The sequence below is a fragment of the Chaetura pelagica genome, unplaced genomic scaffold, assembly GCF_000747805.2.
Source record: "Chaetura pelagica isolate M959 unplaced genomic scaffold, ChaPel_1.0 scaffold198, whole genome shotgun sequence".
NCBI classification, from domain to species: domain Eukaryota; kingdom Metazoa; phylum Chordata; class Aves; order Apodiformes; family Apodidae; genus Chaetura; species Chaetura pelagica.
The window spans coordinates 1,307,342-1,331,228 of NW_009954317.1; the positions used below are offsets into that span (position 1 = coordinate 1,307,342).

General features: G+C 40.8%; 1 protein-coding gene across 1 annotated transcript in view; it reads left to right on the top strand.

Moving 5' to 3' along the window:
* The window catches only part of ITPR2 (inositol 1,4,5-trisphosphate receptor, type 2), a gene marked incomplete at its 3' end in the record, with an annotated part of 198,589 nt that extends 177,418 nt beyond the window's left edge, over positions 1-21,171 (top strand). The window contains exons 38-45 of the mRNA XM_010004160.1: positions 8,937-9,045; positions 10,656-10,843; positions 11,824-12,007; positions 12,599-12,855; positions 13,786-13,986; positions 14,681-14,791; positions 19,756-19,851; positions 21,052-21,171. Of these exons, the coding sequence (XP_010002462.1) occupies positions 8,937-9,045; positions 10,656-10,843; positions 11,824-12,007; positions 12,599-12,855; positions 13,786-13,986; positions 14,681-14,791; positions 19,756-19,851; positions 21,052-21,171 (1,266 nt within the window). The remainder of the gene's footprint in view (positions 1-8,936; positions 9,046-10,655; positions 10,844-11,823; positions 12,008-12,598; positions 12,856-13,785; positions 13,987-14,680; positions 14,792-19,755; positions 19,852-21,051) is intronic.
* Between the last annotated feature and the right edge of the window lie 2,716 nt (positions 21,172-23,887).

Below are 23,887 nucleotides of genomic sequence, written 5' to 3' on the forward strand. Positions count from 1 at the left end.
GGCCAGGTGTCCTGGGGGGAGGACAGACAGACAAGCTGTCAGAGATGCGAGGAATTGGGTAGGGAAGGCCAAAGCACAGACAGGGTTTGACCTGGCCAGAGATGTTAAGAATAACAAGTTTTCTACAGGTATGTCAGCAATAAGAGGAAGATGACGGAAACTGTGGGCCTGCTTCAGAACAAAACTGGAAACCTGGCCATGCAGGCCATAGCAAAAGCTTAGGTACTCAATGACTACTTTGCCTCAGTCTTCACTGGCAAAGGCTCTCGTCACACCATCCAAGTTCGAGAAGGCAAAGGCATGGACTGTGAAAAGGAGAGAGCTGTAGGAGAGAGCAGGTTCGTGACCATCTGAAGGACCTGAAGGTGCACAAGTCTATGGAACCTGATGGGATTCATCCATGGCTCCTGAAGGAACTGGCCAACAAAATTGCAAAGCCTCTGTCCATCATATTTGAGAAGTCTTGGCAGTCTGGAGAATCCCCACTGACTGGAAGAGAGGAAACATAACTCTCATTTTCAAGAAGGGAAAAGAGAAAGACTAAGAGAACTTTAGACCAGTCAGTCTTGCCTCTGTGCCCAGCAAGATCATGGAACTGATCCTGATGAAAACTCTTCTAAGGCACGTGAAGAGGGTGAAAGGGGTGATTGGTGACAGCCAGCATGGCTTCACCAAGGGCAAAACCTGATTGACTGATTTGGTGGCCTTCTGCAATGGGGTCGTGGCATTGGTGGACAAGAGAAGAGCAACTGACGTCATCTACCTGGACCTGTGCAATGCGTTTGACACTGTCCCACACGACATCCTGATATCCAAACTGTAACAGTACGGATTCAGTGGATGGGCCACTCATTGGTAAGGAACTGGGTGGATGGTCGGACTCATGGAATGCTGATCAACGGCTCTATGTCCAGATGGAGACGTGACGAGTGGTGGTCCCAAGGGTTGGTACTTGGAACAGTGCTATTTAACACTGTTGTTGGTGATATGGACAGTGGGATGGAGTGCACCCTCAGCAAGTTTACCAACAACACCAAAGTGTGTGGTGAGGTTGACACACTGGAGGGAAGGGATGCCACCCAGAGGGACCTTGATAGGCATGAGAAGTGAGCTTATGCAAACTGCATGAAGTTCAACCAGGCCAAGTGGAACCCAGGTCCTGCACCTGGGTTGGGGCAATCCCAAGCACAGATACAGTCTGTGGGGAGAATGGATCGAAAACAGTCGGGAGGAGAAGGACTTGGGAGGGATAGTGGACAAGGAAGCCAACATGAGCCGGCCATGTGCACTTGCAGCCCAGAAAGCCAAATGTGTCCTGGACTGCATGAAAAGAAGCTTGGCCAGCAGGTCAAGGGAGGTGATTATCCCCCTTTACCCAGCTTTTGTGAGACCGCACCTGGAGTACTGTGTCCAATTCTGGAGTCCCCAACATAAGAAGGACTTGGAATACATGGAGGAAGTCCAGAGAAGGGCCACGAGGATGATCCGAGGGATGGAGCTCCTCTCCCACACGGACAGGCTGAGAGAGTTGGTGCTGTTCAGCCTGGAGAAGAGAAGGCTCCAGGGAGACCTTTTATCAGCCTTCCAGTACCTGAAGAGGCCTACAGGAAAGCTGGGGAGGGACTGTTGACAAGGGCTTGTAATGAGAGGACAGAGGGTAATGGATCAAAACTGAGAGGAGGTTTAGGTTAGACATTAAGAAGAAGTTCTATAGTCTGAGGGTGGTGAGACACTGGAACACGTTGCCCCGGGAAATGGTCGATGCCCTCTCCCTGGAAGTGTTCAAGGGCAGGTTGAATGGGGCCCTGAGCAACCTGATCCAGTGGGAGGTGTCCCCATGCAACTGGCTTGGAACTAGATGATCTTTAAGGTCCCTTCCAACCCAAACCATTCTATGATTCTACGAATAGTAAAATTTTGTAACATACTAAATAAAACTGTAATCTTAAGATGTTTTCTTCTCAGTCTAAGTCTGAATGCCCAAATACTGAGGTTTTCACTAATCCAAACAATTTTTTCTCTCCTGCATTTATAGTGGAGACGCTTTCTAGAAATACTGCCAAAAAAGATCTTTCTTTTAGTATGGCTCTTTCCTGAGTGTTTTCAGGCTTCATCTGGTTTTCTTGCAATGTGTCTAGTATTCTTTTCTCTACCCATATTGAAAATAGACTGGCAATAGCATTTGTTCTGCAATATTTTGGTACCTAGGTTTACAGCTTTCTATGGAATCTGGAACTGCAAAGGAAAGAAGAATTTTAAAACTGCTAAAAAAAATAACTACTTTTTTAAACCATTGCAGTTTGTTTTTAGAGAAGGGTCATGCTTGTGGTTCTTTGTCTTACCTGAACCTGTTAATGAATCTCTGCACTAGTTACAACCTAAGGTTTATCAGTTAGCATTTGTGGTGTAGGCAATTGGTATTAAGACAAGTGGGATTAATACCAGATTCGAGTAGGGTTGGACAATGGCACATTTTAAAATGCGGGGCGTCTCTGCCTAATGAGAGACAGCTGGGAGGTGTGGGTGGCCAGTTCTACTCTCCTAGGAGAACTGTGTCATCAAGTCTGGTGCATATTTTTCTTTTTTTTCTCTTTAGAGTTGTATAAAAACTTTTGCCAGGCAAAGTGTGTGTCTGCTGCTTCTCCTACTGAAGTTGCTGGCAAATCTCCCACTGTTTGTAGTGGAAGTGGAGCTGGACACCAGCTGGACCCAGCCTCATGTTTGAAAGTGCTTTTTCCCTGGGGTGAATAAGTGCCCCAGTGTGCAAATAACTCTGCTGGTGGGTGTCATGTTTTATTGGTGAAAATGTATCCATTTCAACTATCAGTTGGCTATGAAAACATCTTGCAAAAAGATCAAAACCAGGAAAAAGCTCATTTTGAAAGAACGAGTAGCCCCGCAAAATAAACGACCTCCCCCAGCTTGTGAGCCCCGTGGAAATTGCTGGCATCATGAAGACAGAAATTTCCACTTTGTGGATACAGTAGGAATTGAGTTTGGGGCTCTCTTTCAAGCTCGCACATGTGCGACACTATGCATGTGGTAGCTGTGTGTCTCAGTCGATCCATTTGGATATAAGATGATGTCTGTACCACCTTAAGTTTCAAGAGCAAGTTGAATCATAATTTAATGTATTATAAAACTTCCATGCATGGTACCTTCACAGAAGCCACTTGCACAAAGATATTTCTCCTGCCATGGTTTGTCTCCAAGGGAAATAAGGGAACGAAATAGTTTGAAAATGGGTGGAAAACAACAAAAAAAAAGTCGTCCAGAAGCAGACACTCAGACCAAGCAGAATAAAACTTCATTTATAAATGATGAGAAGAAACATGTAGAAGTGTATTCTTTCAGCAGCCTTCATAGAAAGCCAGGCTTCTAACCTCATCTGTATTTACTACAGGAAAAGGTGGTGTGATGTCTTCAGGGATTACGTGAGTTGGCATATTTTTGTCACCCAGCTTGTTCTTCTAATGTAGACCACAAGATCTTCAAATAGTTTCTGTCAGAGAAGCCATCTAGTAATGATTTAGTAACTGCAAGCAATAGAGACTATCACACTGCTTCTTAAGCTGTTCCAATAGCTAAATGCTGTTACTGTTACATGAAATAAATATAAAATTCATAACCCACAAACCGAATAACCCAGCTGCCTCTACACCTCTTTTCTAGCTGTCTTAGCTTCTCATCAGTGTGTCTTACACCTTTATCTTGTAGTCTGAAGTAATCCATTATCAGATTTCTCATGTAGATAGTCAGAAACAGAGTTCATATAGTTCACGTTTAGACTGATAAGCTCAGTAGATTGAAAGCCTTAAATTTCTGATGAGAATGCATGTTTTATTCTCCAATCACTCTCATGGAGCTTTTCCAAACCTAATCCAATTTGTCAGCATTCTTCTTAAATTGTGGTCACTAACTTAGGATGCAGTATTCTTACAGTAAGATGCCCCTGTATGTGGAGAAGTAAGATAGTCTAATGAATCCTACATAATCTTGTTACCCTTTCCAGAATCATGTGATTTTGGGACTTGTCATTCCACTGTTTTTTCTCAAAGAGTTTCCATGCTTCCCCAGAGCCATGGCCTCCTAGAAGAGTCCCCCATTTGGTGGTGGCCTGCATTTTATTATCTCTGTAACTAGACCTACAGAGGTTTGGACATGACATAATGAGGCTCACATTGTTTTCTTCAAGTCAGTTTAATAAATTATGCCTAAATTGTTATCAGTGACTTGACCTCATACTCTTTTCTTCTTGTGTCCTTTCTAAACACAATTAAGAATTATTTTCTGTATTCTTCCATTTCACTGAGGAAAAAAAAAAAAAGGCAGAAAGTTAAGTATTCCATGAGGTTGCCTGTTAGAACCCCATCCACTCATTTATGATTTACTGCTTTAAATTGCACATTGAATTCTGTCAGTCACATAGCTATTAAGCAATTTGATAAATACCCTTGTGGAGTTTCTTCATTAAAAAATTTGCCTTACAGGATTGTGACACCCCATCAATTTATCAAACTGTACCAGAGTGATATTTTCATTATTTGTGTCACCGTTTGACTCAGGGGTGACAACAACACTCTCAGTCCCCTCCCACCCAGGTAGGGAAGGAGAGAGAGAAAAAGAGAGAGACTTGGCTGGATTGAAAACTAAACTACACAGCTCTAATTAAACACTAATGGCAAAAGAAAATATATATACAATTATATACAAATGTGTTCAGGTAAAACCAGAAGATAATCTTCAGAAGCTTGAGAGGGTCTATTTTTCTTAAATCCGTATTGAGGCAATTGTTACAACATGATGCCAGTATTGTAACTGCCATTGGTTTATGGTAGCTTACTTTAATTTTGTATTAAGGAGCTCAAAATCAGCCATTCCTTTGTTTTTTCCAGAATTGACTCACTACAGTGGGTTTTGATATCAGTAAAAGTTCTCTGGGAATTTTTTTCTGTTCCAAACTTTCTGAAAACCTATACTAGTAGACCAGAGATCCCAGCCAGCTTGTCTTTTATACTTGGCTGTGAGTTATTCGATTCTGAAGATTTAACATGCCTAAATTCCATGCATCCTTCTGGACAAATGCTGCAGTTTATTCACAGCACAATCCACTGTAGCGTAGGAATATTTGTTGGACATGGCTGCCTATTTGCATTATCACTGATAATCTGAGTGCTTCCACTTTGTTATTTTAATGTAGAGTGAAAACCAGATCACCTAGTTCAGCCTTCTGAACATCATAAATATCACACCAATTCCTTAAGAAGTGTGCAAAGTTATATAAGACAGGACAAATAATTTTTGACATTGTTATGCAGCGAGCTGGTGCTGATGGTAGGTATCCACAATAAGCCACGTCCTTCTCTCCTTCCTTGCTTCTCCACATGGAACACCCCGTCCTTAGGTGAAACCTGCCTATCCAGACTCAGAGAAGGAAAACCATTGTACTAAGACACTTGAGTTTGAAGACCAACTAATATAATGAAACATGGACCGAGAAAATGTAACTTGTTTGTGTCTACATGTTGCAGTTGGAATAATTTTTCCTTATTGGAAACTTTAGTCTGTCCATCCCTAGCTATTTAAAACTGCAACAACAATAACCAGCTGTTGCTTTCTTGTGTCCTCAGTCTTTATCCTAGCTTCTGTTAGACAATACAGTGGTATTCATGGCTAACAATAAGACTGTTATGTTTCATTGTGTTTTTTTCAAAGCTATACAATGTTCTAGCCATTATAGAAGGATTGCAGTCAGCTGAGTGATGTTTACATGCCACTTCCATACCCCAAGAAGAGGTATAAAAGAAAGTGTATTGTCACCAGCCAGGGAGAGATGCAGCTTGAAAGGTCGGGACTTCTGCCATGTGTAGAAACGTAGTCGAGGGAGATATCTCTGTGCTGCCTAGTGTTCTTTTATTTTTGAACTCTGCTTCAGTAATGTGGCAGTAATAGTGGCTGTAAACTGCTCATTCATGCCACTGCTGGGATCAGTTGTTTTTAGGCAGTATTAATTTTGAAGCTGTACTAAGTTAGGAAATTGTTTACAAGGACATCAGTGACATGGCTGTCTCACTTGCCCTGGCTGCGTTTTGTCTCGTACACATGACAAGGCTGTCCTTAACTATGTTTTCTGGCATTCCCTTAAAAGCATACTCAGATACCTACAGCAGCAGGATTGGCACCTTTCCTAAGAGCCGGTCTTTCCAGCATTTTCTAGCATGATGTCTCACACAGTTATGTGCTGGAGGTGATATTTCTGATACATCATTGGAGCATTTGCTCACTGCTCAGCTCCAGTTCATACTCCTGGGCTCTTCTCATTCTTTGTAGTGGCAGCTAATTTCGCAAGACTTGGGGAAGCTGTGTGGCTGCCTGAGGTCATCAGAAAGGGGGTGAAGATCCTGAGCTTGCAAATACGTGGGCTGAGTCGGAGGGTGCACTTTTGGCACAGCTTTCAGGCAAAGCAGAAGTAAACACGGTGTCCTTGACTTCTGACACTTTAGCTTCTGAGAACTTTAACTTCTGAGAACTTTAGCTTCTGGTTTTGTGGAAGTCTGAGAGATGGAGTTAGAGCAAGAATCCTAATAATTACTCTTTGGGACAAGTAGAGAAGTCTGTGCCATATTTGGATATGAGTGGAACAGGATTCTCCTTTCCATAAACAGCTGGAGAAACCTCTTTATATCACTGCACCTCCTTCTGTCTTTGAAGGTAGCAAGTCAGGAAGAAGATCTAAGATGTACCAACAGTTAATCATTTCCAGGCAATAAGACCCAAGTGCTAAATCACTCAGTTTATTAGTCGAAGGCTGTATCATGGTCTTAAATGTTCTTCCTGATAAAATAAAGGCTGTTTTGATTGAATAATAAAGCTTGTGACCACTGATATTATTCTTTACTATATATAGATGGCTTTTGGTGTTTATTCCCGTGACTGCACTGTGACTGTTTATATAATTTACCAATGGTGCTCTGTTAGTCATCAACTGACTGCATCGATTGCTGGTTGAGGATGTGGCCTCAAGCTGAGTGGTTAATCAAATGGTATGGCAAATGCCAGCTTTTCTGATTATAAGATCTTGTCTCAATGCAGTGCCCATTCTGTATCAGGTCTGAGTCTGGAACTTAGGAAGGGTTTCTGTGCTCTGTGATCTGATTTTTGTTACGATTTTACGATTCTGTGAGAAACTAACTAAATATATATATATATACATATATATACACACATATACATATATGCCTGAGAGAGTTTGAAAAGGTACCTTAATCCTGGTTTTTAGTTTATGTTCCTCAGTGTTGGTGGGAACTTGAGTAATGTTTGGCTTCTTCAGGAGATGTGAAAAATAAGGTTCACTTTCCTCTTGAGATACTGGAATTAGGTCACAGCTAGACACAGGATGTTGAGCAGGAGGAGCTGGTGCACTTAGCCATCTCTAAAAATCTCTTACGAGCTTTGTTAGTGTACCTTGTCCATGCATGTAAGTTGAACTCCCCCACAGGCTAAGCTAGGAAGGAATCTGTCTCTGTGTGAGATCCTCAGATGCTTCTGGTTGTCTTCCTCTATAACATAGAACATACTGTCTTAAGCTCAGCTGAAAAACCCACCTAATACATTCCCTGGCACCACAGATGTGTAGATGATGCTTTTTATTTTGCTTGTTCTTAGGGCTTTTGATATTTTACCATAGGCCTTGTACTTCCCTTGGCTGTTTCAGGGAACTCTGTATAAACTATTATCAAATGAAAACATCAAAATATGAGAACTAGGAATGAATGGCTCGTTTGTGTTGTCTGGCTACCCATACAGAACACTGCACTCTAGCACTTGTTTGAGATGGACAAGTCCATTGTCCTTGAGGTGAAGCAGTGAAGCCCCACTGTGGCATGTGGTCACTCTTGGAAATGCTGCTAAGTTAACAGAGAAGTGGGACTATGAGTAGTGCTTTTTGAAGTGTATCTGAGACTTGCCTTCCACACTCCTTGTTGCCTGTGGTAGCCACAGAGACGTTTTGCTTGAGAAGTTGACTGCTCTACTCATGTGCAGGCTCTGTTGAGCTGGGCAGTGCTAGATACTGCTCCCAGTGCATATATTTTTAGATAACTGTTTTTCATTAAAACCAGTAGTCAGTAAAGGTAAGGAAGAAGTCATCCTGTTTTATTGCCAAGCTGTTTAAATTAGTAGTTTTTCCCTTTCTCTGGTTATCATCAGAGGCCTTGCCATACTTTTTTCTTAATAAAATCTTAGATTACACATACACTTACAGTTGTTGTGTCACCTACTGCACCTGTAAAGCTGAGTGTTGCAGGTGTTTCCAGGAGGCTGAAGGCAAAATAAAAATGCCAAGTAATCGGTACCCCCACTCTTAATGTGTCTTGTGTTGCAGATGATAGCAAAATGAAGGGGAAGATCTTCTGAGAGCTGTATGCAAATTTTGACTGGTTGTGGTTTTGGAAGTAAAGGAACAAGAAGACACAAAGATTGCTTTTTAAGCTATTCTATCAAATGTCATATGTGTTTTAATATTTCCTGTGATATGGCTTCTTTCCGATGATCAGCTGGGTTACCTGACATCAGAGAAAAGGGAGTGGTGCTACTCAGCTACAGAAATAGGAAGAAAGTAGTGCCATGGCAGGGCAGGACACAGAGTACATAGCATTGACTCTTTGTAGAATTTGTTTCAATATACACATCCTACAGATTGCCAGTAAAAATTACTGAGATGGAGGTATTTGATTTATAATCAATAAGGCTAAAAGAAACTTCAAAGGAAGTTTATCCAACACTATTTTAGAATTCTCCCCATGACATTTGTTAGATAAGATCATTAGATGTTTGCTTTCTGGACTACTTTATTATTTGTATGCTTACTAATTACAATAGAAAGACCTAATAAATTATGTATCTATGTTAAAGAGCTTTTAATCTTTCTCTTAAAGGGCAACACTTTAAGGAAAATACTCCTGTATCGCTACTTTAAAGGAGAATATGGAAGTGGTATGAATGGGCCTCTGTCCACCAGCTACAGCAAAACTGCACAAGTGGGAGGTAAATCAACAAAGATAATTTGAAGAGAACAAAATTAGCAGCACCGTTTTTTCTAATAGGCACATTGGAAGTGCTCCAGGGATTCAGTTAGTAAATAAATCAAACACAGTCTGTAACCAGCTAGAAGAGAGGTAATACCAGACTTTTCCTATTTTTAAGTTGGACACAGTTGTCTCAGATCTGCTGTGCATTTGGCAATATCCAGGTAGGGACTTTTCCCATGCCCCTCAGTCAGTCATCCAATTCAGTTTCAATTGGTAACACCGTTTTAATTTACCAGTAAATCCACATCCAGAAATTCTGGACACTTAGTTAAAAAAAAAATAAATTCCAGATGCTTTCTTGATATATTAAAAAAAAGGTATAAGGAACATCTCACAAAGATAAGGATTAGGGAGTGGAACAGATTTCCCTGAGAGGCTGCAGAATGTGTCAGTTTATGTTACAGCTTTACCAGACAAGGCTCTGATGTACCTGCTATAACTGCCATGAGCAGAAAGTTTGAGTAGATGGTCTCTGTAGGTTCCTTATAACAATTTTTAATTTTTTTTTTCATTATTCTGTTCTAGAAGCCATGGGAAGTTACTCTAGGGTGGTTTATCAGAAAACCCAAAATAATGTCTGACACAGGAAGTGAGGCAGAACCTGGGTTTTGAGTCAGGTCGAAGTACCTGCTATTGCATTTTCAGCATTTGTTAAAGCCTGCCCAGATTTGTGGGCATTTCTGAATGTTACTCAGCTGATCCTCCCTGACTATTTCTGTGTACACACTTGAAATGTTTACAGACAATATACTGTACACCAAATTTTGCTTCCTAACAAACAAGAGAGTAAAAATTGACTATTATTTTTAGTGCTCTATAAAGTTTGTGTGTGTATACGTGTGTGTGTGGCTTCACCATGAAGTCTGAACCATTTTAATAACTTCAATCAAAGCAATGCTGACTGATTAAAGCAGTAGTATATTTTTCCTAATGAAGCAGATGTACTTACATCTCCATAATAAAGTAGGTATAGTAGGAAAGATGATAATCTGTGATAATAAAAGATGATTGATTTAATGAGCTAATACAATTTAACAGAATTCCTTAAAACCATGCTTAACCATCCAAAACTTAATTTGGATTAACTCAAATCTCTGTTCTTAAAGAATATTATTGTGGTGTTAGTAGTCTAGGAGTTCTAGTGGCAAAAGCATTTAGCTAGAAGGTCATACCTGTAATCAGAGTGGATTTACCAGTACACAATCTTTGTATAGCTTAGGCCTGAAAAGTGGTCTCGGAGCACTGATCATACACACAATTTAGCATATGCAGCAGTGGAATTAAAAAGGGGTTTGGTGGACAAATTAGGGTCATTTCCAACTTCTTTATTGTTTGAATATTACAACAGAACAATGGTTCAGGGTTTTATTTCTTATTCTTGGAGCTTAACATTGCAGTTTCACATAAAAATCTTTGGATCAAGGGGAATTTTGTCTCAAACAGAATTTCAAAATTGAATTTATTACATTGCTACTGTGTGTGTAAGACAAATTATTATTATGAATAGATTAATTTTCACATACATATGTGAAACAAACATGAATGGGATGTCTGTCTAATTTGCAGGTGGATTTTCAGGACAAGACTCAGATAAGTCCGGGGTAACCATGTTTGATATTCAGTGCCTTCTGGATAAAGAAGGTGCATCAGAATTAGTCATCGATGTTATAGTCAACACCAAAAATGACAGAATTTTCTCAGAAGGTATTTTGCTTGGTATTGCACTGCTTGAAGGTGGAAATACCCAGACACAGGTACTTATTTCATTTACTTGATCACATTGATTTTCATATGCACATAGTCTGGAAACAAATCTAAAGAACCTTTTTGCTATGAGTTCTGTGAAAAGTGGATCCCTGTAATATGTAACTCTATAAAACAAATGTAAATGTGCCCTGTGATTATGCAGTATCTCACAGTGCAGACTCTTCAGGAGAATAAAGCATTTTTCAACTGTCCCTTTCTGTGCAGTGCAGTGCCTCTTTTAATCTGGTCTTTGCCATTCAGGCATTATCTCTAGTTATTTCACATCTCTCTTTTTAAAGATAAAACTTTCAAGGTTATAATAGCAAAAAAATAAGTGGTTTTCTGGCAACGTTTAGGTAATATGATCTGTGTCCTTTAGAGAGTGTCCAAAAATGTTTAAAAAGTGAGATTTTGCTACAGCTTTCTAAAATGAATTGTTAGGGGGCTGTAAAAGACTTCTACTCTAAGATAGAGTTTGTAAACTGTTGAAAAAGGTACCCAGCCTGCTTGACAGCAACACTCAGGGACTGGAGATAATAACCTAAAATATTAACTTTAATTCTGCCTGAAATACATAGAATGTTTATTATATAAGCTGTAATATTACACATTGGATGTTTTATGCTTCTTGTTGTTGTTGCATAGTAGCAATTACTTCTCACTGTTAATTTTAGATGGAATATTACAGCTCCAGAATGGCTGGAGAAATGGAGAGTGTCACAAAGTAATATAACTTCAGATGTAATATTGTGGTATTTAAAAGACTGCAAATAGCAGTGTTTACCATTTTATCCAGATGTTAAGATCTTACCATCCATCTTTGTTACCAGCCTTGTAAATCACTTTGTGAAAGAACTTGTCAGGCAGTAGCCAGCATTTGTTCTCTGTGAGTGAAGTAATTATTCATAAGTTGTTTCACAAAAATAGTGTACATTTTTTATTTCTTCTTCCTTAGAAGATTCATATCTAAAGAATGTATTTTTTGCAGTATTCTACTTATCAGCAACTGAAGGAGCAAAAAAAGTCAGAAAAATTCTTTAAAGTCCTGTATGACCGCATGAAGGCTGCTCAGCAGGAGATAAGATCAACAGTAACAGTGAACACTATTGATTTGGGGAGCAAAAAGAAAGATGATGATAGTGACCTAACCATATCTGTTCCCAAAAAGAGAGGTAAGGAGGCACACATGTAAAAGAGGGGAGAAGTGCATTCTATTCAAACCACATGTGCTGCACCACTGGTATTGATGTTGATCGATAAGCTTTACTATTAATTGAATTGCTAATTTGTATTGTTTGCCTGTTTTTCTCTAAATTATAGGCCATATCTTAAGCTGGTTAGAAGGAATTAACTTTGATGAAATCACTGAAGCTATGCCATTTTACACCAGCAGATGATATAGACCCATATTTTTAGAGAAACAGAAGTAGAAGCTGCTGCTAATGGGGCTATTTCACAAGAGCAAGCACAGGAATTGATTTCCCACCCTGTGGTCCTTCCATTGTTCTCATCATTTATTGTATATGGGAGAGAAATAGTAGGGCTTTTTGTTTTAATGTTCTGTTTCACTCTGGTTTGTGGTTTATTTGGAACATGCTAACCCTGCATCAATGTTCCTTTGATATTCTTTGCAAGTTGCCTAGAGGCCTACAAAAAGTTAGGCACCAACAAAGAAAAAGTCGCATTCATTATTATTGTTTTCTTACTGTTTAATAAATGAGGAGAGAGAGTTTAAGAAATAAGGAAAATTGTCTTCTTTTCAGTGAAGGATTCAACCCTGCATCTGAAGGAGGGTATGAAAGGACAGTTAACAGAAGCATCTTCTGCAACATCCAAGGCTTACTCTGTGTATAGAAGAGAAATGGACCCAGAAGTAGATCTTGTGGGCTCAGGAGCAGATGCTGCCAATGCAGAAGAGAAGTCTGCAGAAGAAGCTATCATGAGCCCTGCTATTGCAATCATGCAGCCAATATTGAGGTTTCTTCAGCTGCTGTGCGAGAACCACAACCGAGAGCTCCAGGTGAACTGGTTTTTGTGCTGAGGTGCAAAAGAAGTATTGCAGGAGTTGGAACTTCATAAGGGAAGAAGCAAATGCCTGTGCCTGGCCCCTGTTGCAGAACAGGGATTGTCTAAAATACCGTGTTCTTTTGTTCCAAGGGATAAAATAAACCTTTTCAGGAACCATTTGCATGCTCTGTTGCAGCTTTTGTTTATGTCCTCAGAATTGCTTGGGGACCACAGCATAGTTATATGGAATTGAGAGGTGTCTAATATCCCCATTAATATGGTTTCTGTGCACAACTGGTGGAACCAGTACCACAGGCTTGAAGACTACAGAAAGTTTCTGGGCAAAGTTTGGGTACTGTTATTTTCCTTAGGTGTTCTGAGTGAAGACTTTAAGGTGCTACATGTGTCCCTGCTATCAGTTCTTCTGGTATAAATTACTGTCCCCATAGCAACCTTTGCAAAATTAATTTTCTGCAAATATATCTCAGTGCTGTGTCCAGCAGCCTCCCCTGTATGAGTGTTTGGGATGGTTTGAACTATACTGTTGTTCTGCACTTACATGGTGAAGGAGCAGTGGTAATGTGCCTCTATACCTGCTCAACTGTGAGGGCAAGAAGCTTCCAAGAGAAGGGTCCTACTAACAAAAGATGATAGGAGATACATGCAGGACTTAAGTAAGACGTAAGGCCACTGAAGATGTTTGCAAAGTTTACTTTCCTAAGCCCTATTTTCTCTACTGATTTAATCAGACAATGGCTCTCAAATGTTGCACTAAGGCATAATATGTTTTTTACAGTGTAGTGTATTTCAGCACTAAGGTACAGTGGTCATGTGGTCATAAATTGTTCACTTTAACTTCTACATTAAAAAGACTGTGTGTTTGACTTGACTCTAACTTTTGGGATTTTGTTGTTTTTTGATGTTCCTTTTCTCCATCCACCAGAATTTTTTAAGACATCAGAACAATAAAACAAATTACAACCTTGTTTGTGAGACCCTTCAGTTTTTGGACTGTATCTGTGGAAGCACAACAGGCGGACTGGGCTTACTGGGGCTTTACATCAATGAGAGGAACGTGGCTCTTGTGAATCAGACGCTGGAAAGTTTGACTGAGTATTGCCAAGGTCCATGCCATGAAAATCAGGTAAGGCTCAAATAATTTGTGGTTGCAGAAGAATATACCTGAATGTATGGTATGTGTGTGCTTATTGTAAACCTTCCCGTGTTCTTAACATAAATTCACTTGCAATTGCTGTGGCTGGGTTTAACACACTTCAAGCTTGCATAAGACCTGAGCAGTCCTCTTAGGTCAGAACTCAATATAAATTGTTTTTATAGTATATCTGCCTACAAGCAGGGTTTCTAGTCCTTTTGGAGAGAGTTTAATGTCTTATGTCAGTGGGCCAATGGCTTTAACCTCACCTTGTGACACTGGATTTCAAGTTGTTGTTGTAGAAGTACCTTGCATACATAGAATCCTAGAATGGTTTGAGAGTGTTCCTGTGTGCTGTTGCTAACTTGGACCACTTGGTGCCAAACCCTGCAAGATTCACTGCAAGCATATTTTAGCTTGCACTATCTTTTTATTTTCCAGCTGTATACTTCACTACTGGTAGTGTTGAGGTTAGTTCTGTACTACACCAGTCTCCCCCACCACCTCCTGTGACATGTTTTTAAGCTGTTCTGCTTTCATCTTTCAAATTCTGGGTCCCTGTTTTAGAAATTTTCTGATGTGCATCTTCTCTCTCTCCCTTCCTCCACCCATCCTGTCTCCCTGTTTTTCTTCCTTCTTCCCTGCATTTATTTACCCCTGCCCCAACTCTTCTCTTGTTTTGCAGACTTGCATAGCCACTCATGAGTCTAATGGGATTGATATTATAATTGCACTCATCTTGAATGACATAAATCCTCTTGGCAAATACTGTATGGACTTGGTGCTTCAGCTAAAGGTACAGTAAATGTAAATTTGTATATTTAAATTTGAGTAATAATGGAAGACATACCTAAACAAGAGGTCTAGGCAACCTGACATTTACTTAATCTTACCATAGCATTATATACTAAGCAACCTTTGACACCAAATGTTGCAAATTAATTCAGCTCAGCTTCTAAATCTTTATTAGGCCCTCTACCACAGGCCTTTTGACTCACTGTTGTGTTTGGGAGTATGCCCTCCATGTAAAAAAAGAAATAATTATATGAAATAGGCATGATATATCTAGCATGAAGAGTCTATATTGTGTACATAAAGTCTCAGGGGACTGATAAATGGCAGTGCAGTACAGACATGTAACAAGTCAGGCATTCTCTGCTCTTAAAAATTTCCTTGAGTTGAAGATGTGAAAAAACAAATATATATATCAGATGGCCTGTAATGTCAAATTAAGTTGAAAACGAGGTTAAAGTAAATTGCATTTTATTTCCCTTCTCATTGTCCTCTGAGGGGGAGGACAAAATGTAGAGTGGGAAGGTGAAGAGCAGAGTGGGAGGGCTTACAGTTTTGTTGTGTATTCTCTGGAGAGCTGGATAAGCTTGTAGATGAGTTTCTCTGGCCTGCGTGCCATTACTTGCAGAGGGGAGCTCTGCAGTTACGCTTTCTGCCAAGCAGAGTAGAACTTGTCCAGGAGGAGCCTTGGTTTATTGCCTTTTCTTGCCTTCCAAATGAAGTATTTCCATTGCAGATGATCTGTTTCCTCCCCAAACCCAGCAGATAGTTTGTGGTAGCTGCATTGCATCATATTGGCAACATTATGGATGTCTAATAAAATAATTAATATAGCTGTGTATCATGTACAATGAAACATTGAATCAACAGTACTTTACACATGATTTTAATAACTGCAATTACACTTCTGAATGTCACTGTAATTCAGGCCTCCCTCAAGCAAAACACTTAAGCAGACATTTAACTTTGAACAGGCAAACAGTTCTTTTGAAGTCCAAATTTCAATCCCAGTAAAGACCTAGATACAGTAACTCCAGTGCAATTTTGATTTGTCATCATCGTGAAGCTGGTCAATGTTTGTAGAACATCTTTTCTATGTGATAACCAAAAAGACAGTTTAGTGATATTGCTGCATGGACCAGTTTGGCCCCGTTCATAGATTATTATATATGCTTTACCCTTACTTAAATTATGTTGAATGATGCCAAAGGTTCAAACTGTGGAAATTATTCTGATTTTACAGAATCACAGAGTCATTTGGGTTAGAAGGGTTTTCTTGAGGTCATCTTGTCGAACCCTCTGCTCGAGCAAAGTCAGGTAGAGCAGGTTTCCCAGGACCATGTGCAGTTGAATATCTGAACAGTTAGAGACTCCACAACCTGTCTGGGCAACCTTTTCCAGTGTTTGATCACTCTCATAGTTCTTGTGTTTAGATGAAACTTAATATGTCTTAATTTGTGTACATTTCCACTTATCTTCTCACTGACCACTCCTGAGAGAAGTCTGGCTCCCTCTTCTTCATTCCCACCCATCAGGTATTTATGTACGTTGATAAGATCCCTCTGAGCCCTCTCTTCTCCAGGCTAAACAGTCTCAGCTTTCAGCTGCTCTTTAAATGAAAAATCCTTCATTCCCTTAGTCATCTTTATGGCTTTTTACTGCACTTATTTCATTAAGTCTGTAGTATCTTTCTCCTGCTGGAAAGCCCAGAACTAGACACAGTGCTGGGCCAGATGTGATGTCAAGAATTAGATTCAAATTAGGAAGTTACTGGCTTTTATTTTGAGTGGCACCACATCAAAATAGTACAGCAGTGAGTTTACCAGTTAATGTTCCACATTGACAATCTGTCAGTGTTCATAGGAAACTCTGAGGTTGGATATACGTAAATTTTCAGTAAAAATACAAAATACAAAGTATATAAACTCAGGCAGTTCCACATGCAAGCAAGTTCAGACACAATGTTCAGGGAACATTATTTGCTGAACTGATACCCCCCAACCAGAGCAAAGACAATGCAGAATTATATTCTCCCATGCCATCCTAATTTAGTTTGTTTTCCATATAGTTTGTGATGTGGTATTTAATTACTTTTTCATGGATTATATTTTCCACTGGACTCCCAAATAATTTAGTGAGCAGGGTAGACAGCATTCACTGAGTGCACAGATGGCCAGTGTTCTGTTCTGCCCTTTGTTATTTTGATGATGACCCCCTGGCCTTCCTTACTGACTAGTATTTAAGCCTTGGCACACAGTGTGACCTCAATATCTGACATGTTGTATAGTGGTAGGATAGAGATGATGTCAGTAGAGGAAGTCTAATATGGGTGTCTTTTTGGCTTTTCTCCTAACACCTTACTCTGCTGCATCTAGTTACTTCACATTTTAATGTATTTTGTCAAAATACATATGAGGAGCTGAGATGGGAACCCAGGTAATGAGAAATGAAAGCCAGGAGTACTTTGGGCTGCCCTGTTTGTAGCACCTGAGAACTGATTTTTTGCAGTACTAAGCATGAATAAAGGCTGGGTGGAGAATGGATTGAGAGCAGCCCTAAGGAAAGGACTTGGGGGTGTTAATAGTCGAGAAGCTCAACATGAGCCAGCAATGTGTGCTTGCATCCCAGAAAGCCATCCGTGTCTTGGGCTGCATCAAAAGAAGCGTGGCCAGCAGCTCAAGGGAGGTGATTCTGCCCCTCTGCTCTGGTGAGACCCCACCTGCAGTACTGCTTCCAGCACAGGAAGGACATGGAGCTGTTGGAGAGAAGGGCCACGAAGATGATCAATGGGCAGGAGCACCTCTGCTATGAAGACAAGCTGAGGGAGTTGGGGAGGGGAGACCTTATAATGGCCTTCCAGTACCTAAAGGGGCCTACAGGAAAGCTGGGGAGGGGCTGCTTACAAGTAGTGATAGAATGAGAGGGAACAGTTTTAAGCTGAAACAGGGTAGATTTAGGTGAGATATTAGGAAGAAGTTATTTGCTACAAGGTTGATGAGACACTGGCACAGATTGCCTGGGAAAGTTGTGGCTGCCCCCTTCTCTGGAAGTGTTCAAGGCCAGGTTGGATGGGGCTTGGAGCAGCCTGGTCTAGTGGGAGGTGTCCCTGCCCATGGAGGGTTGGAACTAGATGATCTGTAAGGTCCCTACTAACCCAAACCAGTCTATGATCAACATGCTATGAAGAACTTTATCTTTGGAGTAATGGATGTGTTTTCCTCATTGATATCTGGGAATGGAAATCAGATCTAAGGTGTCAAAGCATGCTGAAAATGAAGAACAAGTAGCCAAATTAATGTCTCAATGTCAGGTGCAAATGATCAGAGAGAAAAAAAACAAACAATTGGAGGATGTTCCTGCCTCCTTTAATTCTAAGCTATGGAATGCCACTTTTGCTGAGCAAGAAGCAAAAAGCTGCTTGTTGATGACCCAGAGTCCTCTACCTCCTCTCTTCTGGCTTCTCAGGCAACTCCAAGTCTCCTCTCCTAGAAGATCCTCATTCTCCTGTTATGTATAAACCTTCATTCTGTTAATCCACTCTCCTTCCATCTTCTCCTTCCTCCTGCTGCTGACTTTTAATCCTACATTCCTCCAGTTGGAGGTGTTCAGACCTCAGCTTGACATAGCCCTTAGCAAGCTGCTTTGAGCAGGGAGTGAGTCTGCTGAAAGTTCAGTCCAAAGGAGAGCCTCAAATGTGGTCCAGCTTGCATAATTTTGTTGTGATTTTGTGCCCACAAGGAATAAACTCTGAGGGATTTAGCTATGAAATTCCAACAAGTTGCTACAGTATAGTATTCAAATGGTAATTTTTAAAAAAGGCTCATGAGTTGGACAGATTTGGCTGGGATGCCCTGGGGACTACAGCTTGCATGATTGTGTCATCTTGGCCCCTAGTGCTTCAGATTGTTAGCCCTGCTATCAAAACTTGGAAATACAAAGGCTGCTTAAAACAGAAGTTGCTTGAACATGCAGAAAGTAACATCTTCAGTTTTGCCTCAGCCCCAAAAGCAGCTGAACCTTTTTCCTGCAAAATGATCCAAACTAATTGTCTGAGGCACACCCTGGCTGACAAATTTCAGTTTGAATTGCTGACATCAGGCAATAAGCAGCTGAGAAAGAGGTTTTATGGTGGGTTGAGAGTTTTACTGGCTCCTACCACATCATGGGACTTCCATGCATTCACACAGCTTGATCTGTAACTGAGGATGATGGGGGGGGAGATGCTGTGGCAGGGGGAACAAGGCAACCACTCTCTGCCAGTCAAGCCTCCAAACCCGTTCTTCCCCTCCTGTTCACAGCATCTGTTTTAACTGGGAGTCAGACCTCTGAAGTCTAAGGCACTACTGGGTTACTACTGCTAAAGCTCATGCTATTTAATTCTTGGGAGAGGCCTGAGTGAAAAGCAGCTGATTGACAAAGTAAGGTATATCTTTATACAATCCTCCCCTGGAATAGTTGGTAGTGAAACATAATTCCAGGAATGCTCAAAAACACTTTACCACCTTTCAAATAATAACTGGTCAGACTTCATAAAAACCAAAGTGTAAAGAAAACTTCCTTATGAATGTTGAAACCTTTTTGTGTGATACATTTTGCAATCACCAGTGTTGACTACTGTTTTAACAGAAAGCAATGGCAAAAATCGCTGCGTGGGCAATAAGAGGAGGAAATAGGATTTTGTTGATTGCATAGTATAGAAAAAAGTTCTGCATTGGAGTAGAATATTTTTCAATATTTAAAATATTTCTTCCAAGATAGCGTGCAAGTTTAGTTAGCCTAACAGTATGCTGACATTAAAATGGGGAAAAAACCCTATTGAATATGTCAGTAAAATAAAAGATGTGAGTAGCTTAAAATCTTATCTGCTAAAAAAGTGGTCCTCGTAATCTCAATTAAAACAAATGCAAGGGTTGTTAATCCATGAAATAGATATTAAAATTTGCATTAACTTGTTTTTTTTATCTCTAGAACAATGCCTCCAAGCTTTTACTGGCTATTATGGAAAGCAGGCATGACAGTGAGAATGCAGAAAGAATCCTTTTCAACATGAGACCAAGAGAACTGGTGAGAAAACTTCTGAATATTCATCAATCTTTTGGCTGAAAAAAAAATCTGTCATAAAAACATTTTTAAAATTATCTGCATCTAAGCTAAAAAGTGTTGGCAGCATATAGTGACACGATGTATCAGGATAGTACTAATTCACAAAAAGCACTTTAAAAGGATCAAGCAAGCATGATTTCAGTCTTTACGACTTCATTATTTTTATCCGTTCCAAGCACTTTTCTGTAATTGTTTCCTAACTGAATTATCATTCTCTGGTAGACTGTCTTCAAGTACACTTTGTCAGGGTCGGGGAAATCAGGCTTGTGCAGTTTGTGAAACAGTGCTAACAGAACTGTGTTCATAGGCATTTACATTATATGTGTGTACGTTGTATGTTACAGATATATGTCTCATGAGCAAACATGTTACAAGCAGTTGTTGCTGTATTTTGGAACAACCGTAATGTGTGTGTAGGTCTCCAGAAGTTTAAATAGATTGTAAGTCTGGAGAAATTGTTTCAAATCCAACTGACCGTGTAACAGCAGTGACTGAAGAAGCTGTTTTGCTGGGAGGTGTGTGAGCATTGGCTCCTGCAGTTGGGCAGAGCCTGGTGACCTGCTGGTTTCAGGGAGCCATCCCCATGGTGGCACGTCAGCATGATGACACCATTCCTAGGGTACAACTGCAGGATCAGGCCCTGTGTAGGAAACAGAGGATTTCCTCCTGTTGGTCCTGTAAGAGGCTTTTGAGTATTTAAGTACTTCAACACCCTGCCCAGACCTGTGTCTTCCTTTCCTTTTCAGTTTAGTGATTTTTTTCTGTTGAAGAGTGCAGAGAATGCTGAGTGACATTGCAGCCAGCTCTTGTCAGCGGGAGATCATGGCTACGTGTTGCAAGGCTCTACCTGTGGTATCTGTAGATCAGTCTTTAAAAGCATTTGTGAAAATACCTGTTCAGAAAGGCTCAATGTCCCTGTTCCTTTTCTTGTGGTTGCAGGAGTTTTGCTCATGAGAAATGCAGCAGTTTGGAGCTTCATAAATACTTCAAGCTTGTCTTTATTCAGAAAGCGTTTCTCAGAGTGCTCACTCTTGCAAGGGCTGCAGGGCACCCATCCAGGCTTGAGCTGAACAAAGCAAGCATGTTCAAACACAGTGTTCAGTGCATTTTCCCTGAGAACAACAGTTATTTCATCTCTCCTTCGTTGGGTTTGTGTTACAGGTGGATGTGATGAAGAACGCATATAACCAAGGCCTTGAATGTGACCATGAGGAGGAGAATGGAGATGATGGCATCTCCCCAAAAGATGTTGGCCATAATATCTATATTTTGGCACATCAGGTATGTCTTACTTTTTGCACGATTGCTTCCAGAAAATGCATTAATGTGGTTAAGCTCTGCAAAAAACCTGTCTAATCAAAAAGGGACGTTTTCCCTTCTTGTCGTTTCTGACCCATGTTTGTTTATAACAAGACTTGGTCTGGAAAGTTGCTGAGAGCAGGACAAGTGAGCAGTCTCACTGTGTGAGTAGGCACTCTACAGGATTTGGTAGGCTCTGTTTGTATGATTAATGACATAGAGCAAAGGATTTAATGTACACTTAGCTTTGTCTTCTTTTGACATTAACAGCTCATTCATATCAATCAAATAATACATCAAGTTATCCTTACTGGTGTATTTAAGTAGTAGCTTCTCTTGTGATAACAAGTGAACTTGCATTGAGAAGATGAATATTATTTGAGATGTATTAATTACCCAGTAAGAATAATTGGAGCTTTTCACTGCTTTCTCCTTTTGAATTATGTTGTCATGCCCTCAGGCTTTTTTCTGATAATTCTTGCTTCTCTACTGGTAAAGGTAAAATGGACACTGAAAGTTTTTATTTAATGGCATATTAATTCTTCAGAGCTGTTGGTATAAAAATAATTTATTTTTCTGTTGTGTTAAGAATATTGAAAAGCTGTGGGGTTTTTTTCATGAAAAAAGTAAAGACTAGTTTTTATTGTATCATAAATTATAGCATTTGGCCATAAAAGGTCCAATTTTTTAAAAAAAGTTTTTCCTAAGTAAGGAAAAATAAACAGATAGGGTCAGGGAGTGTTCCCCATTCGTCATAGAATCATTAAGATTGGAAGGGACCTTAAAGATCATCAAGTTCCAAGCCCCCTGCCATGAGCAGGGAACCCCACCACTAGATCAGGTTGGACAAAACCTTGTCCAACCTGGCCTTAAAAACCTCCAGGGATGGGGCATCAACAACCTCCCTGGGCAGCCTATTCCAGTTCCTCACCACCCTTATAGTGAAGAATTGCTTCCTAATATCTAACCTAAATCTCCCCTCTCTCAGTTTAAAACCATTACCCCTTGTCCTATCACTGCCCTCTCTGATGAAAAGCCCCTCCCCAGCTTTCCTGCAGCCCCTTCAGGCACTGGAAGGTGCTATCAGGTCTCCCCAGAGCTTTCTCTTCTCCAGGCTGAACAGCCCCGACTCTCAGCCTGTCTTCATAGCAGAGGTGCTCCAGGCCTTTGATCATCTTGGTGGCCCTTCTCTGGACCTCTCCAACAGGTCTATATCTTTCCTGTGCTGAGGGCACCAAAGCTGTACACAGCAGTCCAGATGGGGTCTCACCAGAGCAGAGTAGAGGGGCAGAATCCCCTCCCTGGCCCTGCTGGCCACACTTCTTTTGATGCAGCCCAGGATGCAATTGCTCTCTGGGCTCCAACACATACTGGTGGCTCATGTTGAACTTCTCATCTACTACCACCCCCAGGTCCTTTTTGCTCAGGACTGCTCTCCAGCCATTCTTCCCCCCAGCCTGTATTTGTACCTGGGGTTGTGCCGACCCAGGTGCAGGACCCTGCACTTGGCCTTGTTGAACTTCGTGAGGTTGGCACTGGCTCACCTCTCCAGCCTGTCAAGGTCCCTCTGGATGGCCTCCCTTCCCTCTTGGGTGTCAACCACACCACACAGCTTGGTATCATCAGCAAACCTGCTGAAGATACACTCAATCCCACTGTCCATGTCCCCAAAAAAGATGTTGAACAGCACTGGTCCCAATACTGACCCCTGAGGGACACCACTCGTCACCTGCCTCCATTTGGACACTGAACCATTGACCACCACTCTCTGGGTGTGGCCATCCAGCCAATCTCTTATCCAAGTGGTCCATCTGCCAAATCCATGCCTTGTCAGTTTGGAGACCAGGATGCCATGTGGGACAGTGTCAAACACCTTGCACAAACCCAGGTAGATGACGTCAGTTGCTCTGCTACCATCCACCATCTCTGCAGCCTTGTTGTAGAAGGTAACCAGATTGGTCAGGCATGACTTGCCCTTAGTGAAGCCACGTTGGCTGTCACCAATCACCTCTTTATGTCCCATGTGCCTTAGCGGACTTTCCAGGAGGATCTGCTCCATGACCTTGCCAGGCACAGAGGTGAGATCATTATAGTTATTAATTGTTGTTAGGAATTGAATACTCAATGGAAAAAGAAAAGAAAGCAATCTATAGTTAACACTAATGTTACGCAGTTTCTTTCAAGCAAAGAATGGAAAAAGTTACTAAATTATGCTTGTGTGCTTGCAGACATTTAAATAAATGTCTTGTTATTAGATTGTCATTATGGATGACCATGTACCAGTCTTGCACTGTAGGTACGTAAGATAACCACCAAAGATTATAGCATTTTTAGAAAGTATCTGTAGCACCTTACCTGTATGACTATTTACTCCTTGAAAATTTAAATGCCTGCCACATCAAAATGTTGGTATTTTATGTCTTCTGCCTATACTTTGTGTGTGGTGACTTAAGAGGGTTCATGACAACGGAAAATAAAGTTTGGGGAGTAGAATATAGGCCTAAAACTATATACAAAGTGACTGCTGGGGTCATTTTACCTGAGAGGTCATTCCCAAGGGTACACTAGCTGGCTGAAGTGTAGGTTAAGCTCTGTCATAGATATGGGGAGGCCTGTGTAGCCACTCCTCAGCTGTTCCAAATGTCTGATCTGTACTCAGGATTTTGGTTGCATAAGGCTTGTGGCAGTAATTTACTGA